We start from the raw sequence: 27,218 nt of genomic DNA, 5'->3' as shown, positions 1-27,218 counted from the left end.
GTGAAAATACAACAAAGGGAAAGAAAAACAAAGGATTCAGTTTGGAAAAGAGCTGCATGGTTGTGTCATTTTGTTTTATGTTCTGCCAATGCATAAGGAAGAAAGACACTAATTGTTTGGCCTGTTTAGCATCAAACTGACAACAATAAAAGCAGCGATTCAGTAGCTTGAGTTGAGGATTACAAGTGGGACAACTCCTTTGATAGTTTTTTGAAACAGCATATTGATACACTCCTTAAGGGAAATAAGTAGATTAAAACCGGTTTGCATTTGTTAAGATGAAGGTGTCAAGGCCAGGACCCATACCCATACTTGTGATTCATCACTCTTTCTATTAAAAACCACATTTGACTTATTTTGGTTTCTCTTGGTCTACCTGTTCAGTACACATGTCCAGTAAGTGAACAAGCTGTATTCATAAATGGCATGCACATGATGTTCAATGTTACTTTTGAATTTGCCTTTAATTTAATGGCACTTTAATGGTATGTGAGCTTGAGTCGTTCCCTCTTTTTGCATGTGAATCTAAGTTTTTAGAAGTGCTGATGTGTCCGCCCAAGGCCCTGTATATCCTCACCCTAAAACACACATGCTCTGATCCCCACCTATTTCCACAAACACATATGAACCCGGAGTTAAAGGAACTTAAGGAAATCTCCCAGCTCACCATGTTCCATAAAAGAAGTATACAGGATATCCTCTATGAGTGAACGCCCCACAGTCCTCCTCCCACTACCCTCCCAGTGTCTCACCTCATATTGTTTTTCAGATTATTATTTAGTAATGATAAGTGAGGGAGACCATGAAAACAGCCAGTACGGGGAGTTCAGGAAGCCCCACCTTCAGTCTGCCGAAGGGAGGATTTCTGACAGGTGAAATGATTCAACATGATGGTAACACAGGTCAAGCCATGGGTGATATAACAGAAATAGATCCTCGGTGAAAGCTCATTCAGGTGATTGTTTACAAGCGGATGTATTTGTGGTCAGCAAGCTGCAAAGAGGAAATCAGCTAGTGTCAAAATGTTTTCATGCACAAAACATGTAGTGTTACTTTTCATGCCAGAAGACACATTTTTGTCTATAATAATAGATTATTTACCTGATACACCTTTGATAAAGGCATTTTACATGCATATTAAACAATTTTATAGATAAACGTAGAGATGTATGAAGGGCTTCATCTATACTTCACATTCAAACAGACAGGAAACCAAATGTGCACGTTCTAAACTTCATAGTGGCATCACCTATAGGTTTGCAAGTTGTTTACAGATTGACTTTCATGTGATACTTTGGTGTGAGCTTGCAACAAGATATCACAGACTCCATAGATCCCTGTTACAAATGATATTTGGGCTCAATATGACAATTCCCTACACAGTGAGTAGCATCCAAGTCTTAAAACCACTGCAGCGGTATTGCTGCCAGCATAAATTGTCCACACAGCTATTAGGCCAATTTAAAAAGCTTACTACGAAGAAGTCAAGGATAATAGTTTTTCCAAAGAACTGTCACATTAATAAAAATGTGTATGTGAGTAGTGGCATAGATTGAATTGAGTTAAAGCAAAGCCGTGTGTGCTACTCTCAATGTACTACCCCTCTGCCTAGCTCAATCTCACTGTTCTGTATCTGTATCTGTTCTGATAGTTCTCAACTATCTAATGCTTGTATTCTGCCTTTATTCTTTCTGCAGCGGTTTCACTTCCCTGTTTAATTGCACAATATTCATTACATTACATGTCATTTAGCTGACGCTTTTATCCAAAGTGACTTACAATTGTTATATGTGCTATTGGTGCTATTGGTTGATGTATCGCAATGTGAATTGAACCCAGATCTCCCACACCAAAGGCATGTGTCATATCCACTGCACCATCACCACCTGCAGTGATAGCGTGTTATTTAGGCTCTGCTTCAATAAGTGAGTTTATTCCACTAACATTCAGAAGTGTAATTGTGCCTCCTTCTTGGACATGTAGGTCAAACTGATCATCTTTAAAAGGTGTCATTTAGATAAACGCTGAAACCACACAAATGAGCTCATTTGGGAAAACAGAAGTAACACAAATAGAGAGGTTGGTTTTGTGCAACTTCCTGCCAATAAATGTTTGTGGTTATACTGAATTCCTGTTTGTCTTTAACTGACCCAGCAACAAAGCCTAGAATCTGAGGTAAGTGGTAGTGTCTGTATACATGTGTGATAGTTTTCTGCATGTTAGGGATATGTACAACTAATAAAATAGCAATTGCAAAGTTGAAGCAGAATAACAAAATACAAAATCCCACAAATGCATGAATTCAGCATAAATCACAAAATCTGACGACCTCGCTGATGAAAACATGCAATTACTTGGGAAACAACACTGTGTGTTATTTGTAAGTAGATTACACACTTTCACACCCGTATGTATTGCTATTAACAATGAACAAAACAAGCAGAACTCCCTCAGCAACACAGAGAAATAGGGCTGAATGGTTTTGGTTGTAGATGTATCCTACTATGTGCAAAGGCCTTTGTGTTTACAGTGCTATTTCAGGGGCACCGAGACACACAAACACACCCGCGTCCACAGTCAAGTAACCAAATGTGCACATGCGCGCATAGGCACATATTCACATAATGTTGTGCAAACGCACACACAAACACTCGCTTCTCCAGATGTTGTTTTGGAGAGTTCCCTCATTCTGTCGCTCAGCTTTGCCTCGCAGCCAGCCCAGAGTGTGTATCCATGTTTAGATAAATACACACTAGCTGGGGGAGGTGTGTGTTTCACACACCGTGTGTTTTGGTTTAATTTAGTACTACAGAGGCTTGTGGCATATAGTTTACAGTGCAGACCACTTGGGCCTGCATGGGCACTGAGAGCCACACACACTTTGTCACGTATAAAATAGTATATACTGTACATAGAGTATTCAGTAAATCTAGGTCTATTGTGTATGTATACAGTATGTGAAAGTTTGCTAATTCACGTGCACATTCAGATGCATTTCCACATGTGTGTTGAGGTGCACTATATCCATAAACATGCATGCACACACAAACAAACACATTAACTATAAATGCCCACACACAGCTGTCAGGCTGTATGATGTACTGTATATTATGTGCACTTTTACAATATATGACAACTAGTGTCTCAGGGGACAGATAATCTACCCAATTAAGTTTCATGATTGATGGATTTAGGATAGAGTAAATGCATATACTGTGTGTGTGCCATACTCTGTTCTGTATCCTAAGACACCTTTGCAGCAGTTGTATGAAATAACCAGACTGCACCATAAACACACAGTGTTATTCTGTGTTAACATCGACCTCTCAGGTGTTAGGGTTAGGGGCCACTGGGTGGGCTTGGCATGCTATTAGTGCCCCTTAGAATGGGGCTTTTCATTCAAATGGGATTTTCCTAAATACTCATTTGCTATAAAAGTGCCAGGCACTGGTGCTGTACCGTTTGCATTCACCAAGGTTGAAACACTTGTGATATCTGATTTCTGATGTGTGACAGTATCTCTGAGCTATCTGGAAGTACAAATGCCAGCTTCCTGTGGCCTTTGCTTTAGTTTTAGGGTTCCTTTGAGCAGTGATTGTGGACCACCTTCTACATATATTGCTATTACCTTAACCATTGGTGTGGGAATGGTAAAATTGACCTAGAATCAGGGAAAATTTATCACAAATCTAATTTGCTGTCACATCTGGCTCCAAACAGGAAGCTGTAAAAAGCTGCTCACTCATGACCAATCAGTAATTACAGCGATATAATCACTATTTGTTTCTGTAGGAGATTCATGGATAAGAAATACTGTAGCACGTCCCACAGGGAGACAGTGGATGTGGTTAAGTAAATGAAAGGCCAACTTTGATATTTCATCACTTTTGGATTATTTTATTAAGATCTTTTCAACAGCGTTTCTCTGTCGCCCCAAGGAAACAGTCTCTAAATTGGCCACAGCAGCTTCAAGGACAAGAAGGGTAACCATACCGACCACCACATCAAAAGCTGGCCTGTCATCGGTGTCCCTCCCAAAAGAAGTGCAGCAGTGCTAGATTACCTTGTCAACTGTTTCCACCAAGCTCAAATTCCCATGTTCTTCCTGATAATACGATGTCATAAAGGGCTGCTTGGTGCACGAATCACCCTCTGATTGCCCAGAGGCGCCATCGTATATACCCCTAATGTCAACTTTTTCCAGGAAGTCTCTCAGGGTTTTCTGTCTCAGGAAAGCGGCTCTGCAACGAACTGCACTTTAATTAACATGTCAGCCAGTTTGTAGAGGTTGTTTATTCAAAAACCGAAGCCTCGAAGTTTCACTTAAACTGTTGTACCTCTGGAGCTATGACAGAGGGAAACTGGCCTCCCTTGTGCAAGCCACAGTTGTTACAGAGGATCTTGTCTGACTGCAGGTTAACTTGGTTAAAGTGACTGTGTGACATGTTGTCCACTTTCAATGTCAGAGCTGCTCAGAGGCTGAATGAGGAAAGCAGACCTGAGAGCCACTTTGGTCAAAAAGGGGCTCGGGAACGACGGGGTTTGTTGTCTGCATGAATGCTTGCGCGTACATGTATGAGTGTTTGTGGGGGGCAGGGGAATAACACTTACACATACACAGGACATGAGGGAGAAGGAGGAGTGTGTTTCTAGCTGCAGGGTGGGGAGAAGAAGGAAGGAGGCTTGCCTTTTCGCACACTCTGAATGCAGCGATATAGAGAAGTTAGTAGGAAGTCAGAGAAAATAAGTTGCTCCTTTAAGGGAGTAAGTAAGCTTGGACTTGTTTTCTCATTTACTCTATTTTGGAATTTGTTCAGAATTAACAGGTAGCCACTTGAAAGTTCAAAGAAAAAAAAGTTTTTTTTAGTCCAATTTCATGCCTGAAAAAATGTCTGATTCTGGGGTCAATCCACACTTGGAGGGAATTATTTCAGATTTTGAAGGTTTGTAATTTGTTTTCTGCTTTTCTTTCACTTTTAATGTTCATGTTGACAGTTTATGGTAAGCAGCATTATTTGTCAGATGTCTGTAAATAGTAGCCTATTGGCATTAATCAATATCTTTTCACTTCATGTGTGTGTATGCTTGTATAGTAGTGTGTGTGTGTGTGTGTGTGTGTGTGTGTGTGTCTACTTGTTATTATATAAAATAAATGGGTCATGAGCATATGCTCGCCAAGTCCCTGTAGCATATAGTCTGTTATTGATCATACCCAAGTTACGTCAATAATAGAAACAAGTACAGCACTGACACCACACTATTCCAACACTTGAAAGCCTTCAGCTGAAAGCACTAAGAGGGAGACAGTGAAACGTCATCACTAAGAGCTAACATCTGTCTAACCTCCTCATACAACATTCACAACTGTGTCTCTTCTTTGTTTGTCAGTGTGGAGCTGGCATTAATTCCCTTTGTCCTCTCTTCCTCTACCCTTCTGTCTGTCTTCCTTCCCCGCTTCTTTCCTGTTCTTTCTCCGGTCAGACCCTCCAGCTGGTCTTTGGCCTGATGCTCCCTGTGATGTCATGGACTGATGCTGAGAGCAGAAGCTTAGTATCCCAATTACTGGATGTACTCTAAACTCTTTAAGCCATATTTCTAGCAGTGTTTGATCAGTTCATAGTACAACTTGTGTCCAATAACCCAATGTACATGGATTCATTTAATAATCAATTGACTACTTGCTTATTTAGTGAATTCATTGGAGAAAGAAATCTGGCTTTGTTTTTAAATGCTACAAAAGTGAATTGAAATGGAGGTGTGTCAGCTTGCTTGTGCTTGTGACTGTACTATTTCATCTGATTATGATAGTCAGACAAAGGTAATCAGATTAAAGTTTTAATGTGACAGTTTCAAGAGCTGAACTATTACCTTAATCAGATTAAGTGGCTCCACAGAACAGATAACTCTGTTTTGGTCTGGTTACCGAGATAATCTGGTTTGACCTTGTTATCATCATTAGAAAAACCTCCTGGTCGTGCAACACGTCACCAACTAGTTCATCTCAAGCATACCCTGGCATTTACTGGGATACTTTGTTGACAGAATATGCTGGCAGACCATTGTTGTATAAATGGGATATTACAGGTGGATAGGGAGTTCACGTTAGTAGGTTAGTAGGTTATACTGGTCATTATGAACCATTCTAGTGTTTCCATCCAGGACAGAAACAGCTATAGAGGGAGGTGCATGGCAGCTACTTGACTGAGTAAATCCTCATTTTATCCCAGATCATTATGTTTTCCAGTACATTGCCCTGCACTGTATCTCACACTGAGGAGGGAATAGGCACAGAGAGGAAAAGGCAATGTAATTGGTGAGCACACTAAAGATGTAATAATGCCTCTTGGATGGACTCATGTGTGCGACTATAATGGAAAATGGATGATAGAAACCACCATAACAACTACACACTGAAACAATATTATGATTTTCTAAAAGGTAGGAAATGTCTTCGCTAAATATAAACATATGAGTCACCAGAGAATAAGCCCAGAATCAGCCCATATTTGTATATTGAGAGAGACTTTTGTAGAGTCGTACACTCGCATAACAGTTGCTCCTGGTATGTTTGCCAACCTAAACTGAGCTTTGAGTCCATTCCAAGGTATTGTGTACTGATTATCTGTTTAAAGGTGCCATGTTGTTGCTCCGGCGTTGCACGTGGACACAAAGCGGAAATGAACATTGAAATTGAGAGAGTGCATGTGTGTGGTACAATTTCTAAACCTGGCAGGGAGGCCAGTGTGTTATTAAGTTGGTTCAAGTGGATTACGTGCGTAAATACAACACTTTATTAACAGGTCTCAGTGGTCCTGTTTGTTCTAAGAAGCATATTAAACCAGGGGTGGCAGAAAAAGCATGTAGGCATTGCTAATAAATGACTGTGTCAGGCCAGTTATGTAAAAGTTGTAAGTTATTTTGTAAGTTATGTAAAAGGCCATTTGTCTGAATCTTTTGTAAGTCAATCTGTCTCTGCTCACACACACACACACACACACACACACACACACACACACACATACACTATCTGCACCCAGACTCTGAGGAGAGGACAGCTCTGAATCATCATGTTTTCTAACCAGTAATTTACTGGCAGATTTAGTGTCTTGCCTTCTTAAAAAATAATGTTTTTGCTGAAACATGTTTTTTGTGTCGGGATGTGTGATTCATACAAAAGAAAGTGCCCAGTCTGAATTTTTTAATTTCTGTTTTGAGGTCACTCCAATTAACTACTTGTTTAGTTCCTTTCTGCATCCGTCCCTGTTGCCAACCAGTTTCTTTCCCCCACACTCGCTTTTTATCAGAACTTTATTTAAACTCTATTGAAACCTACTGTTTATCAGTGTTTTAAGCCCCCAACGTCGACGGCAGCGCTGCCTGGAAGGCACTAGGATTAGGCAATGGTTATGGTTAGGGTTAGGGTTAGGTGCCTTGAAGTCAACGGTCGCAGCACTGCCTTGAAGTCGATTAGGCAATGGTTATGGTTATGGTTATGGTTAGGGTTAAGATTAGGGTTAGATAGGTGCCTTGAAGTCAACGGTCGCAGCACTGCCTGGAAGGAGACATTGGGGGCTTAAAACACAATCGAGCATTTATACCCTCAATGGTCACTAATGTAAATCAATCTTTTGTGTAGTGTTAACCAGTGCTCGATCAGATCAAGGCTTTACATGTCAAAGGTTGAGGCCTAGAGAGCCTGAAGCTTAGCACCAGGCCAGCTGCCTAAATGCTTTGTGATTGTGTGTGTGTGTGTGTGTGTGTGTGTGTGTGTGTGTGTGTGTGTGTGTGTGTGTGTGCGCGTGCGTGCACGTGTGCATGCACAAATCGTCAACCAGGGGTGAAACTGCCTCTGAGAAAATGGAAGATTTTGACCCAAGACCTGCACCAACTTACCTCTTCTATCACATGTCTTAACACCTCTAACACTCCCAGAATTCCTTTGTGCTGGTCACAGGGTGTTGGGCAGACCAGCAGGGAACCACGCAGTAAATCTGACACACTGCTGCTGGTCAGCATTAGTAAACCCAATACCATGGGCAGCAAAAGGAAGTGTGTGTTTGACAGTGTAGCATTAAGGTTTCGTCTGACCAAGCAAAAATACCATAGTGTGAAATTGTATCGTTCGTTGTTTGGCCTTGTCTTGTCAAATTGGATGTTTTTCCTGGTTTGACCACATCGACTTGTATTCTGCGGCTACTGACATCCGATAAACTCCACTGTGTATAAACTGCTTTTATATAACCAGTGTTTGACAGCGTAACTGCCTTGATCACTTGACTTATTGTCTGAGGCTAGAATTACAAAACCAGTTAGGAGTTCAATGCTGTGTACAATACAGTTTACACACATTATGGTCTATGAATCTTTATTTACATCATCAGGAGATAGAACCAGGCTTTTATTTGATAAAGGCCTTTATTTCTAACTTTCCCTGTTTTATAATGTTCTAGTAATACACATTTATGTTTTCTGACCTGCTGCTACTTGCTGTTAATGCAAAGTCAACACTTTGTACATCTGTTTCACATTAAAAGCCTAACGACAGTTCAGGGACACGTCACTTTCCTGGGAGGCTTTTATTGTGATACATCTCTAGGAAGTTTAGAGATTCATAATCAGCAGCATAACATCAATCATCAAAATAAATAAAAAGTATGCCGTTAAAGTTAAAAATGTAATACATCTGGAAATGTAGATTATGTTGAGTTTACATTGTTTACTGGCCTTCATTTTAGATTTTACAGATGCAAAATAATCCAAATTGATAAAGCACATTTAAAAACAACAAAAGTCGACCAAAGTTGACTGAATAACATTGATATCATTCTATGAATCATTTTATCATGGTGTTATAACTAACTCTAACCCTTAATTTTTCTGAGCTTTCTGACTGTCCCAGATGTTTGAATGAATGACTGCATCTGTCTGTTCAGTAAAGTCTGATGCTTTTCCCTCTCAAAAACGGGAGGTATGGGACGTTAGAATACCTCGTCTTCCGAACACTGACCTGTTTTAACTTCTCCATTTCTTACCCTGCAACCTCTTTGCCTCTCTATCTCCACTTTCCTCTCCCTCCTCCCTCTCTCGACTATCTCCTATTATTGCATCTGGGCTGAGATGATACTGAATGTTTATGTTCATTGGTCGGGATGTCCTTGAGAGAAAAGTGATGACACTGATGATAAAGAGGCAGCCTAGCCTAACACCTGGGCTGTATTAGGACAAATGACCATGAACCAAAGTGAGGATACAGCTGCCTCCATCTTTGTTTTTGTTCCGCCAAAATTCCTTTACTATATTGTGTGTGCTGCATTATCTTCCCACATGAGACGCCGTGAGATATCGGACACTGGGCCGTGATAGGTAGTGGTGGGACGTGGGGAGACGAGACTCCTGGCTGCTGTTAATGATGTTCCTCTGAGGTGGACTCAACCTCTCGTTTCCAGCTCATAGTCTGGGAATGCTGTTTCACTGGGAACGATACTCCTTCATCCATCTGTCAGTCCCACACTCCTTCCTTCTTAATGCTCCATGATCCTATACATGCGATATTCATGCATAGAATATCCTTGATGGAAGTAAAAGACATATTTCCCCCTTTGTCTCAGCTGAACAAGAAAGACCCTGGAGTCTGTGGGAAGAAGCGTGATCCTTAAAAACACATCAGGAAGTTTAGTGATCATCGAAGTGAGAGATGCCCTAAATGCCTTTTTCCATTCTCTATATTCCCAGACAACATTAAAGCACAGAAGGATTCAAATTCATCTCTGCTCTTAAATCATGTATACTTGACTGCACGGTCACTAAATACAAACAAACGGCTTGAGAGGAAAGCACTCAAGTACTCTGCTGTGGTCCCGTGCCTGTGGGCATATAATCACAAAGCAGCAAAGAACAGAAATACTATTCTAAGATCATTTAACAGGTCACTGGCAAAAGTCTCGGCCCAGCTCTCTTATTTGGGCAAAACTTGTGAATATGGATCATGATATCCCCTCCCATGTTCAGCTTTAGTTCTCACAGCTCTTCTAAAATGTAACCAAAGTCTACAGCGAGTGTCAAGAGATGTTAAAGTGTGCACGATTTCCTAAAGTGTTTCAGCTCTCAGAGGAGGTTAGAATGGGTGCCTCGCTCGTTACACAATACAGTCTTAAAGGGTGCATCACAACCTTTCAGCTCCATGTGAAATTTGCAGACCAATTTTGGCAGACCAACTTATTCTCTGGCCAGAGTTGAAAGTATAGCCACAGCCTTGGACTCCCTCTCAGCAATCATAAAACACAAGACAGAGGAAAACAGCGGTAAGAAGGACACAGTCCAGTGGCAACATGGGTTTGGACACCAACTTACAAATTGCAAGTTTATTGTGTATAATTCTTTTATATGTATCTATCAAAGGATAGATTTTTAAAGCTGCTTTATGGTGCCTTACTGTATAATGAACTTGGTTCTCATCAAAACTTGAGCACAGAAAATAAGCGATGGGAGTGTGAGAAAAGTGGGTATATGTTTCTGTTTTTTTGTGCTTATTAAAGGATATGTCATGCTTTCCACACACAATGTAGATACTGTACAACTACAGCAACAGCCCTCTATAGTGCAAGAATGCCAAAGATGAAAGGTAAAGCATGCTTTAAGGTCTAGATAAAGGGTGTACAGGGAGTGGTGGGGGGCTAAGGAGATTTGTAACACAAATCACCATCAACTCGAAGACGTGAGTGCAGATCCATTTATTCCCGTGGCGAACATGAACATCCTTGGTGTGTTCGACTTTCACAGAAAAAAGAATAATACTTTAGCTCTGGCCTGAATTTTTGTCAGGGGGTAAATTGTATCAAATGTCTACCATGTTGGAATGAAGCAGCTTATAACAGTAAATTAGATTAGTGGTGCTGGCTGATGTGTGTGGGGAGACAGCTTTGATGTGATTGTGTTGAGCTCCGCATCCCCTGACAGAGTTTCAGCTTTACACAGACTGCAGTGGGGCTGGGGCACAGTCCCCTCCCTGTGGGTGCAGTTGCTTAAAAATAAACACGTATACATTCCCGTAATGCACACTTGCTCATTTTTTACAAGCACTTTGAACAAAACTACATGTACTTACATAAAGACACATACACACGCAGACACACCACAAGCCACAAGCAGATCAAATAATCAGCACTGCGTTTTGGATTGCAGCAAACAGGAGATGTTCTTAAGGGTGTGCGTGAGCGGACTGGTCTTACTAACGTGTCATTATGATACCAGCTCCTGGCTGTTGGCTTGGCACTGCAACTCCACTATGGGAGTCAAATTCAAGTTGACTTTGAGCCAGTGCACTTTTCCCAGGGGGTGATCCCATCCCTCAGTATCTTCCTCTTGGACAGTGCAGCTATTTTCTCACGTCACGACTAACCGAGGGGACGGATGTGCCTCTATCTCTGTGTCATGTTGCTCATAAACAGGGAGACTTGGGACTTTTTTGCCTAAATGCTTGGCAGGGAATAATGCCTGGCTGATTGCGTGCATTATACTGTTACATGTCGTGAAGAAAAACCTGCTGTTGGTGATGAGGGATGCAATGCAATTAGATTAGTTTGGCTTAATGGCTATAGTGCATGCTGTTTCCTTTGTGTTGCCACCAAAATTGCCTCTGCAGCTACCCCACCCTCAAACCTCAGGCGCTTTACTTCTTGGATCATTTTCATAATGTGTTTTAGAAAAAAACAATTCACTTTGTTTACTGCTCAGTTAATTGGTATGACCTTTTTGATGGATATTTTATGATATTGTTCCCACTTCCTATAAACAGCAATTTTGACCCATAAACGGTTTGTAAGGGAAATATTGGCTCAATTTGGATAACAGAGTCAGCGTGCTTTTAATATATTGCGTTCTGTTTTACGCACTGGTGAACTTCAGTTGGAAATATTGTTATTTGTACACCACTATAGACAGCTGTAGACACTAATTACTTTTCAGATTAAGATTTTACATTATGAAAAACACTTTCAAAAGTTTATGAAATACAATTTACTGCTATTGATTAGTGGTTCCCAACCTTTTTGGCTTGCAAAAGAACTGTGTCTACTTGGGGGTTCACAAGTCAAACTTTCCACTGTTAGCAGTTCCACCTAGGTTCCTCTTAACAACCTCAAAATGTAATTCATAATAATATATCAGTCGCCGGACCAGCTTTACTTCTAAAGATAGATTTAGCATAAAGGACATTTACTTGTAATTGAGTACTTTAACATTGTTGAATTTGTACTGTTTTACATAAGTAAAGTATCTTAACACTTCTTCCACCAATGGTTTGACCTAGTTATAGTGCATTACTTTGTTAAATCACAGCTATAGGATGTCACAGCAACAATTAACAGTTATTTTCATTGGCCATTATATTTTTTGATTAATCAGTCCATAGTCTCGCATTGCCAGACCATTCTTCAGCACTATGGCCTGGCTACACTACTTATCTATTCTGGGATAGAGGGAAAAAATGATCTTGCTTGCTTGTTTGTATTTCTTTAAACCAATCACAACCATCCTGGGCAGCGCTAAGCTCCAGATGCAGCAACGGTGCCCTTGCAAAATAGATAGCGAAGATAGCAGAAAGCAAGGGACATCCGGCGTCGGTGTCAGGCTTTATCCCAGCAATGTAGGACTTCCGTTGAGCCAGATTAATCAGTCCATGATCCAAAAAGCCACAGATATTCAATTCACAAAAGAAAGAGAAGCAGAAAATCCTGACACTGGATAAGCTGGAGCCAGAGAATGTTTCAAATGTCTGTTTAAAAAAAAAAAGGATTCACATGATATAAATAGATAATCAAAATAGTTGCTGATTAATTTTCTGTCAATCAACTAATCAGTGAATCAACATCAATAGTTTCAGCAGCCTGATGACCTTATGACTGATGTGTTGTTTGTCCTTTACATGCAGCTCTGAAGAGGTCCTTTGAGGTGGAGGATGTCGACACTTCATCTCACTTGTCCCCCGGCTCCCGTCGGACAACCAGCTCCCCTCACCGTAACGCCATGTCTCCCACCAGCATCTATTACCGTGACCTGGGCACTGCCACCGCGGCAGCCACCAACAACAACAACCTCAACTATACCCAACCCCGTTCCATCATGGGTGGAGGAGGCTCCAAGACCCCTGAGCCTGTGTCGCGCCGTTCCGAACTCTCCATCGACATCTCCTCTTCTTCCAGCAAGCAGGTGGATAACGTCACCAGCCCTGCTTCCGCACGCTTTGCGGCCAACAGCGCCGTGAAGCGCCCTGAAGTCCTGGGCCACTCCAAGACCCCCGAGATCAGCCACAAGAGGGAGGTCACTTTTGCCAAGATGCCTACTGATTCCCCAGTGATACGCCGCATTGAGGGCAACAATAACAACAACGGCACCAGCCGAACACCTGAGCAGAATCACGCTCGCAAGTTTGAAGCTCCTAGTCCTGGAGATGTCCGTAAACCTGATATCAGCATCACCAGAGCTCCCCCAGAAAACAACGGCCACCACCCACCAGTGCACCACCCACACCACCCCAACCCCCACCACAACACCATCGTCACCACTTTCCGCTGCTCCTCGCCTAATCATGGACGAAAATCGCCCAACCCTGACAGTAAGTCTGTTTATTAATAAAATGCCCCTCATTCTAACCCATACCTCACTTTCTGTGTGGACAGTCACACAGCAACAAACAGCTCCACCGTAAACAAGAAGTAGTGAAATAAGTTTTTACTGTACTTGGGTATACTGAAGCTAGCTCAAGTGTCATACATTTCATACTAGCTTGGTTGTTTTTGTGCTATTTAGTGGCCTACTTTCTGGGATATTGGTTGTTGACGATAAAGGTTTGTAGAATGCTAGCTGACAAACTGCTTTAATTTGTTAACATGCTTTGATTCTTCACTGTCTGTTCATACATGATTTTCTTTGGATCTCATAGAATCTCATGAGGTTGTTGGCTTGTTGGGTAAAGGCTGAATCAGTGCTTTGGTGCTGTGATTTAGCTCACCAGCCTGTGTGATTGCTTTAGCACAGGCTTACCAGTTTGGTGTGACACTGTCATCAGTGGGAAAGAGATTAAAGTGAGTGTAGTAGGCTATCTTAAACTCAAATAAAACCAAATTACATTTAATTATGTGTGAAGGAAAGGGAAACCTTTTTCATTCTAGGCTGTAAGTTATTTTACGTTCAACCCCATTGGGTAAAAAAATGTCACATTTTCCAGATTATATTTGGTTTTATGTGTGTTTTTTTTTTTTTTACTTCATATCTTCCTGCTCCTTCTCTCACACTGAGGTAGCAGACTAACCCGAGTATCAAATCGCTCACTGAGAAAAAAGTCAGTAACAGGAGCAGCATTTTGATTAGTCTGATGTCTGCATGTCTGTCAGTAATATAAGTAACTATGTCCTTGGAGGCCTGTCTGTCAGTAAAAACAGCAGACTGTATGGCTGTATTTGTGGTAATCCGTGTCTGTTCTTAATACAGTATTGGAGCCGACATGTTTTTTGTTATGTGATGAAAGCCTAACTTTGGCCACACCAGAACAGTAGTATGCTAGTAAGTAGTGCTACAGTAGAAGTAAAACTATAATACTATGCAATAAAGCAAATATTTTAGCCCACAGGGTTACGTTATTTTCCATAATGCAGCTTGTGACATGATACCACATACAATATACTTAAACATAAGGAACAGACCTGTCCTCAAGATACTGCTTGCAGAAAAACACTAGTATGGAGTAAGTCGACCCATCAAACCTGTCACAACTACCCAGTTAGATTTCTGTGAATGTGGGGGGAATTTAGAACTGTAATCAAATGTTTTTTTAAGTTTACAAGGTAGTTTGTCTCACATTTTAAAATCACATTAACAATATCTAAGCTAAATATGAATAAAGTTTTAGGGCATTGTATGAAACTTAAACCCGCAAATGGGAGCAGCGGGAACAAATTCTGAACACAACATTGACATATCATCACCTTTTAAGTTGATATGATGAACTTGTTACCAAGCAGTTGCTTATTTACACATCTAGCAGTTACGGATAAATCAGTGTCCCCATATAACTATTAACCACCTTGCCATAACTTTATAATTAGCCCTTGATGAAACATATTGATAGTCCTTTCTTGTTGATTTACGGCATTTCATGTTATTTATTCATGGTTTGGTCTTTATAATGACTATAAGATGAAATACTGCATTTGGCAGATGTGTTGTAGTCAGATTTACCAAAGTGTCTGTCTCTGTGTGTCTGTGCTTCAGTATTTTTTACGTTGGACCCCATAATGGTTCTACTTCAAGTGACTATACATTAGTCTGTTTCTGTGCTAAAGATTTACATGGTTCCCTTCTAGATTATGAGGGTGGTCGCCACTTATTTGTCCACAGAGAGAGGCCCTAATAAGGGTCTAAATGAAGGGTGACCTGCCTGGAGGGCCCAGGGACTCTGACTGGGCCCTCCCTGCTCTCTTCTCTTTAATTATCAAGATAGCTGAAATACACTTTAAATAGCACTGTAGTCAAATATTTTAAATTACTGTATTTTTAAATATTAAATACATTATAAAAATGTTAAACTTTTGTCCAAGTTACATCCAAGGCATGAATACACATTGTTATCATGGTATGTGGGAAACAAGGATTTGCTAAATCATTATTTGCCCTATTGCTCCAATTGTAAGTGATTGTCTTCAGTGACATGGATTTGAAATATTGTACGCATAGAAGAGCTTTTGGCAACTCTACAAGCAAAGACTATTTAGCGTTGTTTTATTATTTTTCCATATGGCTGTAAACTGTTTCTTTGGGAGTCTATTAGATAAGCTGCTTTCCTGCCCATTCAGTTTTTCCAGGAGGAAATGATATCACACACACACACACACACACACACACACACACACATACAAAGCTGTGCTTCCTTCCATGTTCTGTCAGCGTGATTGTTTCCCCCGCTGCTTGACCTCACTGCAGTGTGCTTCCTCTCTCAGGGGTCATGCGATCTAAGTCAGTCAGCTTCCAAGAAAATATCTCTCTGTACTTTGATCAAAGTATCGCAAAGAGTAAGATACGTTGGGATGTTTATGCAAAAGGTCAGCATGAAAAGGGTTGTGGACACACGTGTGAACTGCAAGAGCAAATACGTCATGTTTTGTAGCATGCCGACCTCAGTCAGCAGAGGTCTCTCACAGACACACAGACTAACCAGTTGATTAATCAATTGATAAATGAATCAGCAGCTATTTTCATAATCAAGTAATCGTTTTTCAAGCAAACATGCCAAATATGTGCTTGTTACCGCTCCTCTTGTGATGATTTGGAGCTTCAGACTTGGTTGAATGAAACAAGACATTTGAAGACGTCATGAGTACAATATTTTTCCATTCGGTATAATGTGAGACATAAACTTTAATATTTCATTTAGTTTAACTGTGAAATCATTTTAAGCGCTGGAAGAAGCAGATTAAGAATATATACGTTATGACTTCAAATTGATGTGATGAATGATGTTAGACGTTTTGAAGGAAAATGACAAAGACAAACGTGAACATCGGGTTCATCTCAGGCTACAGACACTAGACTCTTTGTGATTGGTATCTGGTCTGCTCCGCTGTGTTCAGCCAGACGAGGAACCTTATCTTGACAGGCAGGCCTGCTGTTCATCAATCCATCAAACACTGCAGAAAGAACTCTATCTAACAGTGTAAAGACCACCTGTGGTCAGAAATAGCACATTTCTTATCTGTTTTCAGACCCGCTTTCACATTTGACAATTTCTGTTTAACCGGGAGACTTTGTTTTGTTCTTAACATGTAGTAACCTAGTCGCTGTAGGACAAAGATTAACATAGGGCTGCGACTAACAATTATTTACATTAGTGATTAATTATGCTGGTCATTTCAAATAGCTCAAGGTAATGTATTTAAATGTCTTGTTTCATTCAACCAACTAACAGTCCAAAAGACTTTGAGTTTACTATCATATGTGACAAAAAAGCATCAAATGCTCACATTTGAGAAGCTGACACTGTGAGTTGGCATTTTCGATTGAAAAATAATTAAAATGTTTTAATCGTTTATCAAAATAGTTGCCGATTCCTTTTCTATGGACTAATCGTCTAACTAGCTCGAGATTAATATAAACCATTGACAAAATAATGGGGCTTGTGTCATTTTTTACATTGTTAAGACAAATACTGGCTTTCTTTTTAACTCCAAAGATGGACTTCTTTTGATATACTGTAACTAGTTTCTGGCGAGGTCATTAGATGGAGAGCTTGACTATAAATAGAGTAGTTATCCCTGAGATTATGGGACCGGTGGGGTCACATTCAGTAAACTCAATTTACTCAAATCTTAGCTCCTTTAATGTTTTATTGGGATGTCTATCTCAACTGGATTACTGTTATAGCACTAAAGAAAGTGAAAAAGAATTAGATTGTGCTAATATCTTCTGTAGCCTCTATAGACAAACACTGTGTACTGAGGAGTCACTTCATGTAGTGCCGTTGTGTCTGGTCTCCCTGTTGTAATGGTTAAGAACAAAAGAGATATCCTGATCTCAACCTAGCCAGATTATGTATGCTGAGCTGGAATTTATTTTTATATTGCCTAAATAAACAGATTATCTTGTAGTACATTTGTTTTCGTAATTGAGGTGTAGTCATTATGGAAGAAAGAGCAAGTGAAGCCAAATGTTTTTTATTTGGATTGACCTTCTGAAAGTGGGGAGGAGGGGACAGCGGAGGGTGGTGGCCGATTTGTCTCTGCCTGTCCATAGGTCAGGAAAGGGCACACACACACACACACACACACACACACACACACACACACACACACACACACACACACATACAAACACACTTTCTTCATCTCAAATATTTTTGTCTTGCTTTTGCTCTCATTGACGCACACGCACACACACACACACACACACACACACACACACACACACACCACACACATACACACACACACACACACACACACACACACACACACACACACACACACACACACACATACACACACACACACACACACACACACACACACACACCACACACACACACACACACACACACACACACACACACAGGCATCCTCAGGCGAAGGCATATCTGAGGTCAATCCTCTCCCAGTGTAATTACTCTGGACTGATCCCAGACCATTACTCAGTGTGACCTGTCGGCTAATTACCAAGAAAAAAAGGAGAGAGGCAAAGAAAAGGAAAGAGAGATTTTTGCTTTACGTGCTTGTGATAGGGAACTGTTGCTGACTGAGAATAAAATTGTTGCAAAGTTGCATATGTGGCTGCATAACTTTTGAGGCTCTGCAGGGGTCTGACATGTGGCTTCAGGAAGTTCAAAACAATCCCATGGGAAGTCTCCCTAATAGAAAACAATTCAATCAAGTATAATCAATCACAAACTTTAGATTACTCTCTATCATTGCTTTTATCAACATTCAGTAGAATCATATTCTGATAATACAGTCTTATCATGTTACTGGTCTACAAACTGGTTTTCCAAATTATGATTCTGAGCAAGTTACTGTATGAAGAGTTTGGTCTCATGTAATACATATAAGTGGGACAATTCATTGCTTTGGGTCCTCATTGACATTTTCATGATGATTTTAACCATATCACTCTTGCTTTGTGAGACATGTCTTTTTGGATTTTGTTTTTTTAAATGCTCTCAAATCAAGCAACAGAAACTGGAGTGATCATGTAGGACTTACCTTGCCCAATAACAAATGTTAGAGTAAAAAGCTTGTGACATTTTGGCTATGGAAAGTTCTGCAAACCACTAGATCCCCCTTCCATCAGAATCAAAATCAGCTTTAATGGCCAACTAAGTGTAAACACATGCAAGGAATTTGACTCCAGCTTTTTGTTGCTCTCAAGTACATACATAAAAAATAGACATACAGCTAAAAACAAGGACAACAAAGCTGAGCTAGGTAAACATAAACATTTGACTACTATGTATATAAAATAGTGTATATATATACACACATATGCACACACATGTAAACACAACTCTATGAGGATTGTAAACAGTATGACAATAGGGCAATGCATAAGTGCAAATGGTGCTGAAATAAATGGAGAACTATTAATATAACAGGTTGCTTATACAGTATATCCGAGGTAGGTGGATATGACAGTATCAGTGTATATTTGACAGATATTTACATGTTTAAATTATGTGTTTAACCCTCATATATAATTCACTGAAAGGTGGATGCTTGGTTTTATAGGGTTATTGCACCCTGATTGATCCTGCTACTATGGATTGGTGTTAAGTGTTCATCACAGCCTGTGGTGAGAAACTGTTCTTGTGTCTGGTTGTTTTGGTGAACAGTGTTCTGTAGTGCCTACCAGAGGGGAGAAGCTGTAACAGGTTGTGTCCAGGGTGTGATGGGTCTGTAGTGATGCTTCCTGCCTGTTTCCTGACTCTGGAGGAGTATGCGATGGAGGGCAGGTTGGCACCAATGATTTTCTCCTGACTGTCTGTTGCAGTCACTTCCTGTTCTGTTTGGTGGCTGATCCAGATCACACAGTGATGGACATGCAGAGAACAGACTGGATGATTGCAGAGTAAAATTGTATCAGCAGCTCCTGAGGCAGGTTGAACTTCCTGAGCTGGCGCAGGAAGTACATGTTCTGCTGGGCCTTTTTCCATATGGTGTCAATGTTGGACGTCCACTTTAGGTCCTGAGTATTGTGTATTTGTACACTGTACAAGTAATTTAATCTAAATTAGTGGATTGGATGGCTGAAAAGGGGACATTGATGCTAAAAAAAAAAAAAGTTAATAAGTTGAAATGGGGTAATGCCTCATAGGCTAATTTATGTTGTTTGATAAGGACAATCACAGCAGATGAGGTATCGATAGCCTTGTAATCGATTAGTTATTAACAACCACATTTTGAGCTAGATGCAAATGTTTTTTTCTCTTTTTTTTTTCTCTTTTTATCTTTGCCTTAAGATAACATTATGATGTTCTTACACTGAGGCACAGATTTTTCCTGACTGTCTTTGACTAAGCTGCCAATTAGTGTTTAGTTATACTCATTTGAAGTCTGTGAGCCTCTAGACTGTTACGTCTTGCTATGCCTTTTCAGTTCAAAAAATGTCCCACGATAACAGTGACAAGTGTCACTTCTCATTATCTTAAATGTGACGTTCACTGTGTGCTTCCTAAACAAGCCACCAGGAGGCAGTGTGTGACAGGTGAAATCTGTTTAGACACTGAACCTGGCTTGCATGTGAAATAAAGCTGTAGTCCCTCTTTTTTGAAAGCCAGTTTAATTAAAGGAAACTCTCAATTAGTTTAGTACTTCTGTTCTTTCTCTCAAAGGATTGAGCTCTGTAAAGCTTACTCAAACTACTCCAGTGTCAGAAGCTCGGACCACACTGGCGTACTGTTGAAGAAATGTATCCAACACACAGATGTCAGCCTTTTTCCGTTCATGTTTTTAACACTCGAAGATAGATCCTCATTCAAAGCATTATCGTGCAGCTCTTTAATGTGGACACTAAAAAGACTGGACATGAAAGGTTTTCCTCTTTTTTACATTGGAGGAGGAGAAATAGGGTGGAGCTGAGAGAAATGGGAAAGGATCAGCCCTTCAGCCCTAGATAAATACACTTAAACACACACACACACAAACACACACACACACACACACACACACACACAGAACTCCCCTCTCCCCCAGATAAGGCTTTCGGAAGTTGAAGTTTACATTGAGCATCTGGGGGAAGTCAAGGGTTAAAGAAGTTTCCCACCACTGCAGAAAGACCTTTGTCCTTGTTAGTCATCTTGCCAAATCCCACAACTGCAGTAAATGGCCCCTCTCTATTCACTTATTCTTGAATGCTGTGAATCCAACACATTACTGTAACGCATTCACCGTTATACATGTAAAAGCACATGCATGTTCACACTTCCTCTCATCGCACTGAGAATTTGACTTTTGGCAGAATGATCACACTTTGTCTTGCACAGGGAGTTTAACAAAGCAGCCGAACTTTGGATACACACACACTCACACAAAACCTCCTTTATCAACCTTTTCCATCACTATAAGATAACAGAGAAATAGTAGGATATGGGCCATCAGAGTTTGATGAAGCAAACTAAGATAACGGTTAGTCTTGGTTGACAATATCTTCATTCTCCAGTTAAATCCTTCCTCTTGTTTATCTAGATATGAGACTCCGCTGCAGTTCCTTCGTCCAAGAAACTGATAGGAAAATCATGTCCCTTATCTTGGCCATGGAAATGAAGAAATGAAGCCAGCGTATTGTAGAGCCTTAAAATGAAGAAAAAAAAAGACAAAAAAAACATGCCAGCATGAGCCATAGTAGGGTTTTTTCTCTGTCATCAATCAAACATAGCTGACCTGGAGAAATGAAGGATTCAAAACGTTATTGAATACTTAATTTAACATACCTGCTCACAGTGTCTTTCAGTGAAATATATGAATTTGGTTGGTCTGTCTTTCTTGATGGCAAGCGGTTTATATTAACATTTAGAGTTATTTTAATGAAGGTTCATATGAGGTGAGTTTTTTCACCACATCCTCTGCTAATGTTTGGCCTACTTGTTGGCTGATAGAGGACATGCTGGAAAAACAATAATTGGTGTATGTGTGGGGACAGACAGATGGCTGTTTGTGCCACAGTCCTGCCATCTGCTGAAATGAGTAGATGAGAGTAGATGAGGGAGCAGAGGGATTCTTGTGTGTGGGTGTGAGTCTGTCTGAAGGGAGCGTGTGTAAAATTAAAAATAAGAGTGTGCAGTCTTGTCCCTTATGTTACAACTTCAACTCATTACACAGTTGAGTGTGTCCTACTCTGCGATCATAGCTTTTTAGTTAGTCTCATTTATGTCTTTGTTTTGATCATTACCAGTTAGTTTGATTGTATAGACCAGTGCAATAGATCAGACATGTTTTACAGGGTTGTTGCTCCATGCTCCCAAATGAAGATGGATTTCATAGCATGTGCAGATTCCATAAACAATTTGTTTTGGTTGCAAAACTTTGCCAGCTCAAAAGAGTACAGTACATCAATTTAGCATTGCACCTACATTACCCACAATGCAACTTGACCGCAGACTGAGATTTTCTCTATCAGATGGAACTAAAGACAACAGATAGATTTTATCTTGCAAAGCTGCCTTCAAAGCAAACATTTTTTTCTAGATTTTTGTGACTTTAAGAGGCATATAAAAATCCACTGTCCACAAACAATCCTGACACTACAAATGCATGGGTCTTAAAATGTTTTGAAGTGACATAAGTAAAAATGTAATAAGTTCACTCCAGCTGGAGATGTGTTACCATATTATTGTAAAAACATCATGTTCCACTGGGCTGTAATGAAGTAATGCTGAAGTTTGAGGCCATTTATTCTGTTTCAGGCTGTCAGCTCTGTAGATGTGAAATTAAACTATATCCAAGCTCTCATCTCTATTTCAGCAGGGAAGCTCTTAGATCATAGGCAGTACAGTGTCAATCTACATCTACTGTTTAACATAATAGTTTAATGCAGAAGGAAAGTAATTGTCAAGTGTATTTTAACTGTGAGGTGCCTACACTTGAAAAGGACCAGACTTGGGATTTCACTCAGAAGAATATTTATTTTGATCAGTTGAAGTAGCAATGTAATAGGATCAGGATTCGAAGTAACAGGTGAAAAACCTTTAAAAGAGAAAAAAAACAAACAAGAAATCACAAAAAGCATTTTAAATAAACAGGTATATTCTCAACACAGGAAAGGTCAAATGCATTTTTCCCTACAGGCAACAGCTTGGTTTTTTACCCTGCATTTTACTAGATTTTCCATATAAACTATACCAATCTAAACATTTGATCTTATCAGTTTAACACCTCTTTAAACCATGCAGTAATAATTTCTTTCAAACTTTACCTCTAACATTTAACACATTTACCACATTAAATACAAAACAGACAAAGGATCCAAACGAAAATCTATATGAAACAAGAGTCCACATGAGCTTACCGACAGCCTGTCATAATCAGAAAGTCCCAATTCCTCACAGTGAATGCGTTTGTGCCTCTGCTGACCTCTTTGCCCGTCGCACTCCAGTCAAATGAATGATGCGCGTATTTGAAACACTGTTTTAACTGGGCGCTAGCTACTAATCACCCCAATTCAATTCACCTGGTTGAGCCGGCACCAGAGCGCGCACAGTCACGTGCGGGCTGGCATGCAGAGCGTGCGCAGGGGAGGCGGCACGCAGGAGGAAAAAGAAAATGACAGATACACGGAAGAAGACAGCCACACCTCCACCGAGTTAGCGCGACAGTAATACATACCTTTTCTGGCAATAATCCTCATCACCTCTTTTGCACTTAAACACCCTGACCTTTCTCACCCCACAGATTAATGTTTAAGATTAGCTGAGTAATGGAGGAGGAGCCTGGAGGAGATTTGGGCGAACTTTCACCTCCAGCCTTGAGGGCGTAAAGTGCTTTGTGATGCTGTACAGCAGACTGCAAACATCAACATCACTCAGCAGAAGAGGAGGCAGATGGAGGAAGCATTCTTACAACTGAAGATCTGGGGGAAAGGGGGAGTTGTCTCGGAGGACTGGCATACTAAAATTCAATATTCGATGGAATTTAACTTTTAACTTTGAATGTAACACCAAATCAAAAAGATGATAGTTCATGATCTCTAAAAGCAGATCTGTCTGCTTCCCTGCCTTTGCACATGGAACGTTTCCATTATAGATAATTAGCATCATAACTGGCCTAGATGTTTCTGGAAGACATGCAGCGGCCGCGCAAAGAGTTTAATCACAGAGCTCCTTCCTGTTTCTTGTCGTTTTTGGAGTTGAGTCATCCCTGTCCCTCGCCCCCGCAGATGCAGATGCAGCGAGGGGCCAGGGATTCCCCAGAAGGCCGATCCCTTGGAGTCGTTGTGTTTATTGTTCATCAGAGAAGGCTTTGACTCTAGAACATCAACGGAAATAGAGAGTACGTGTTAGTGTTTGTGCATCGGAAAACGTAGTTTGTGAGATTAGCTTTTGTTCATCTACAGAATAGTTAAGAATTCAGCAGCAGCTGGGAAATATTCAGAGGCTTTTTTTGTCTTATCAGAGTTGTTTTCTTGTTAAATACTGGAAGCAAGAAAGGGAAGAAAAAGAAAAGGGCTGACAGGAGAGATGAGTTCTACTTGCAGCGAGACATATAACAACCACGAGATGGAAACCCTTTGTGAGTATCTGTTTGGCTGTCTTTTGTGTCTGTGGGGGAGCTCAACTGTTTTAGCAGAGGCAGGAAGGACAACTGGTTTCCATTAAGGCCAATCAAGTCAAGGCATGATGTATCCTTCTCAGATGGGGAATGTAAGAACTGGATGCACAGAAACATCCCAAAAATGTTGCTTGACACATTTCCCCTCCTTTGTTTGTTTGTATTTAATTGAAAAACGCATTCTTTAGTTGAAACAAATTTGCTTGCTGGGCACTGGCACAACTTCCACTTAAAATCCTTGTTTCGAGTTTTTACCTGAGTGTCACTTTGCTTGCTTTCATGGTAGTTGAAAGCAGTAAGGGCTACTTGTTCTCTCCATCTTTCGAGCGCTCATTCTTATGCAGTCCAGCTGAAAGCTTTGGTGGCTTTTGGTGGCCTAAAAGAGACGAAATCTGTCCATTTTATCCTTTTTGCGGTCGTCATTATGCAAACAGCACTGCTTTTTTACTCTGTTAGTACTGTGAAAAGCTAATGAAAAAGCAAACACAGGCCTGAGTTATTGTAACCTTGAGGTAGCCTATGTGCAAGCTGGGGAGTGAAGTATTTTACTGTCAACATGTTAAGTAGCTAAAGATATATACAGAGATTCATCTGTACTGTTAATGTATGTGCAGTGATTTTAGTCAGAGGCGGGGAGGTGGAGTCTTGGAGGCCACTTCAGGGTGTTGAGATAAACCATCCTCACTCGTCACACACATGCTGTCTCCATTTGCACCACAGGGAAGCAGAGCAACCACAGCAACAAAAAAATAAAAATAATTTAAAAAAACACAACAGGAAGTCTCCAACTAAGCCAGCTATCTTCCCTGTAGACATCCAGGCCAAGCCAGATGTTCTTCCTCTTTCCCTTGTCCCTCTTGCTCCTGACTATTCCAACATCCTCCTGCATCTCTATTTTTCTTTGCCTCCTCTTTGCCTTCCTTCTTCTTCCTTTCTGCCCTTCCTTCAGCTCCCCCCCTTTCAGGGAGGACGTGTCAGCTGAGTCATGGAGGTGACTCTTTTAATCAGCTCCATATGTCCTCTGCCCTGATTTAGCACTGACCTCCGGGCCTCCCCAATGGGGCTCACTGCATGCCAGTCATTACCGCATATTAGTTCAGTTACCTCTCCAGCCCACATGATTGGATGCTACCAAATGTTTGAGTATTTTGAGCTGAAATGACCGTTGTGTTTCAAACGAAGAAAATATGAAACACAACTAGAATCCCTTAACTTGAGCTTTGCAGAGCAGCATTAAACTAATGATCTCGCAAACATATTGCATGCTCCCTGCCTTACACAGTTAATCACCAAGCTCGGATTGTAATAGAATTTATTTGCCATAAATCTTTTGCTCAAAGCTGCTTTTTAGCTTCTCAGGAAGACCTCTCCTTTGATATTTGGTTCCCACAAGAGGAAACTGTAACTCCAGTCGCTGCTGGGTCACTGACAACATTGTTTATTGTGTAGTGAGAGCTACAGTATATGGTAAATGTTTACTTTGCTGAAAAGAAGCAACGTGAATGTGTCTGAATTTTTTTTTACTCAGAACCCCGAAAAGGCTGTTCTTCAGGCTTGCAGGACAGTAAAAACATTTACTTTTTGTCTTGTTTCCACACTGAAGATGACAAATTTAGGATCCTGATCTCAAGAAAAAAATAATCTACTGAGAAAAAGACCATTGCTAGACTCTATTGCATTTCTGCAGTGAATCTATCGATAACCCTACTAGCTGATAAAATATTATGAGGCTGGTTAGATTACCTGATACAAACACATAGATGCATTAATGCTTCCGTGCACTTACATTCACAACAAAACCACAGTGAGATTCAGTTCCAGCTTTGACAGGAAGGATGCATTTTCTGCTGAATGTTATGAAAAACTCTCACATGCCTTGAGTCTGTATGTTGATGGAAAAAAGTTAAGCCATATCAACAAAGGAACAAATGATTTACTCTCTCTCTCCAGTCAGTCAAGATCTAATCCATTTTATAGCCAGCATATTTCTTTAATCATTAAACTAGTCTTAGACAACATCTTAAAACATGAATGAACTGAAGTAGTGTTTTGCAGTCAGCATGTATATCGGTGAGGAATACGAATCTCTGTTGTGTCAACTGGAACACAAGAAGCACACTTGAGCAACACATATTTCCAAAGAAGATTTGGGTTTTGAAACTACTTTCATCTGCTTTGCAGCCAGTATTGACTTCAGTGCAGCTTGATTCGCTGAAGTTGTTGTGAGTATTTCATATTCCTGCAAACTAAGTGGTAGCAACCAAATAAAAATAGAGAAAGCACAACAGCAGCACAGAGCATGTTAGACCATCGATGACAATCGTCTGTGCTTGGATTGTAGTCAGGAACTCTTCTCTCTAAATGAAATAGTTTGGCATCTTGGATATGCTTATGTTATTATTTGGTGAGAGTTTGATGGTTTTTAAACTTTAAAACTGCTTCCAGTCTTTATGCTAAGCCAAGTTAAGTTATTAGTTAAGTATTAACTCAGCAAGAAAACAAATGTCAAGCTATACCCTTAAGGATGTTTTTCGTCTCTTTTCTAAACTTAGAGATGTTCTGTTTTAGTCACGGCTTTAGTCATGAGTCAACCACAATGTTGAGGGATGGAGACTTCTGTGTGTGTTTGTCAATGAGAAAGAGAGAGAGAGAGCGCCCTGGAGGATTGAAGGAGGGAGATGACCATATGCTTTCAGAACACACACACACACACACACACACATACACATAACCCTAAACTCTCCTCTGTGAAACAAAGCAGTGGGAGGGAGAGAGCATGCGGACACACAGGGAAGGAAATTGCGTCTTGTCTTGGGCAAACACACAGGCACACACACACACACACACACACAGAAAATAAATGTTCCTGTATTTTGACATACACACACTCTCCCACTGTCTTTCATTTTGATTAAACTG

At 40.5% G+C, this 27,218-nt stretch overlaps 1 protein-coding gene across 6 annotated transcripts in view; it reads left to right on the top strand.

Moving 5' to 3' along the window:
• The window catches only part of LOC116042671 (septin-9-like), a 75,606-nt gene that overhangs the window by 18,132 nt on the left and 30,256 nt on the right, over nucleotides 1–27,218 (top strand). For 3 of the 6 annotated variants that reach the window (XM_031288957.2, XM_036000347.1, XM_031288956.2), the window contains exon 2: nucleotides 12,929–13,612. In XM_031288957.2, the coding sequence (XP_031144817.1) occupies nucleotides 12,929–13,612 (684 nt within the window). Of the gene's footprint in view, nucleotides 1–4,428; nucleotides 4,541–4,704; nucleotides 4,944–12,928; nucleotides 13,613–24,048; nucleotides 24,261–27,218 lie in introns of those variants that run through there. The other 3 variants (XM_036000346.1, XM_031288955.2, XM_031288958.2) reach the window with 3 other exon arrangements.

The sequence above is a fragment of the Sander lucioperca genome, chromosome 4, assembly GCF_008315115.2.
Source record: "Sander lucioperca isolate FBNREF2018 chromosome 4, SLUC_FBN_1.2, whole genome shotgun sequence".
In the NCBI taxonomy this organism is placed as follows: domain Eukaryota; kingdom Metazoa; phylum Chordata; class Actinopteri; order Perciformes; family Percidae; genus Sander; species Sander lucioperca.
This window is presented reverse-complemented; position numbering and strand designations above follow the sequence as displayed.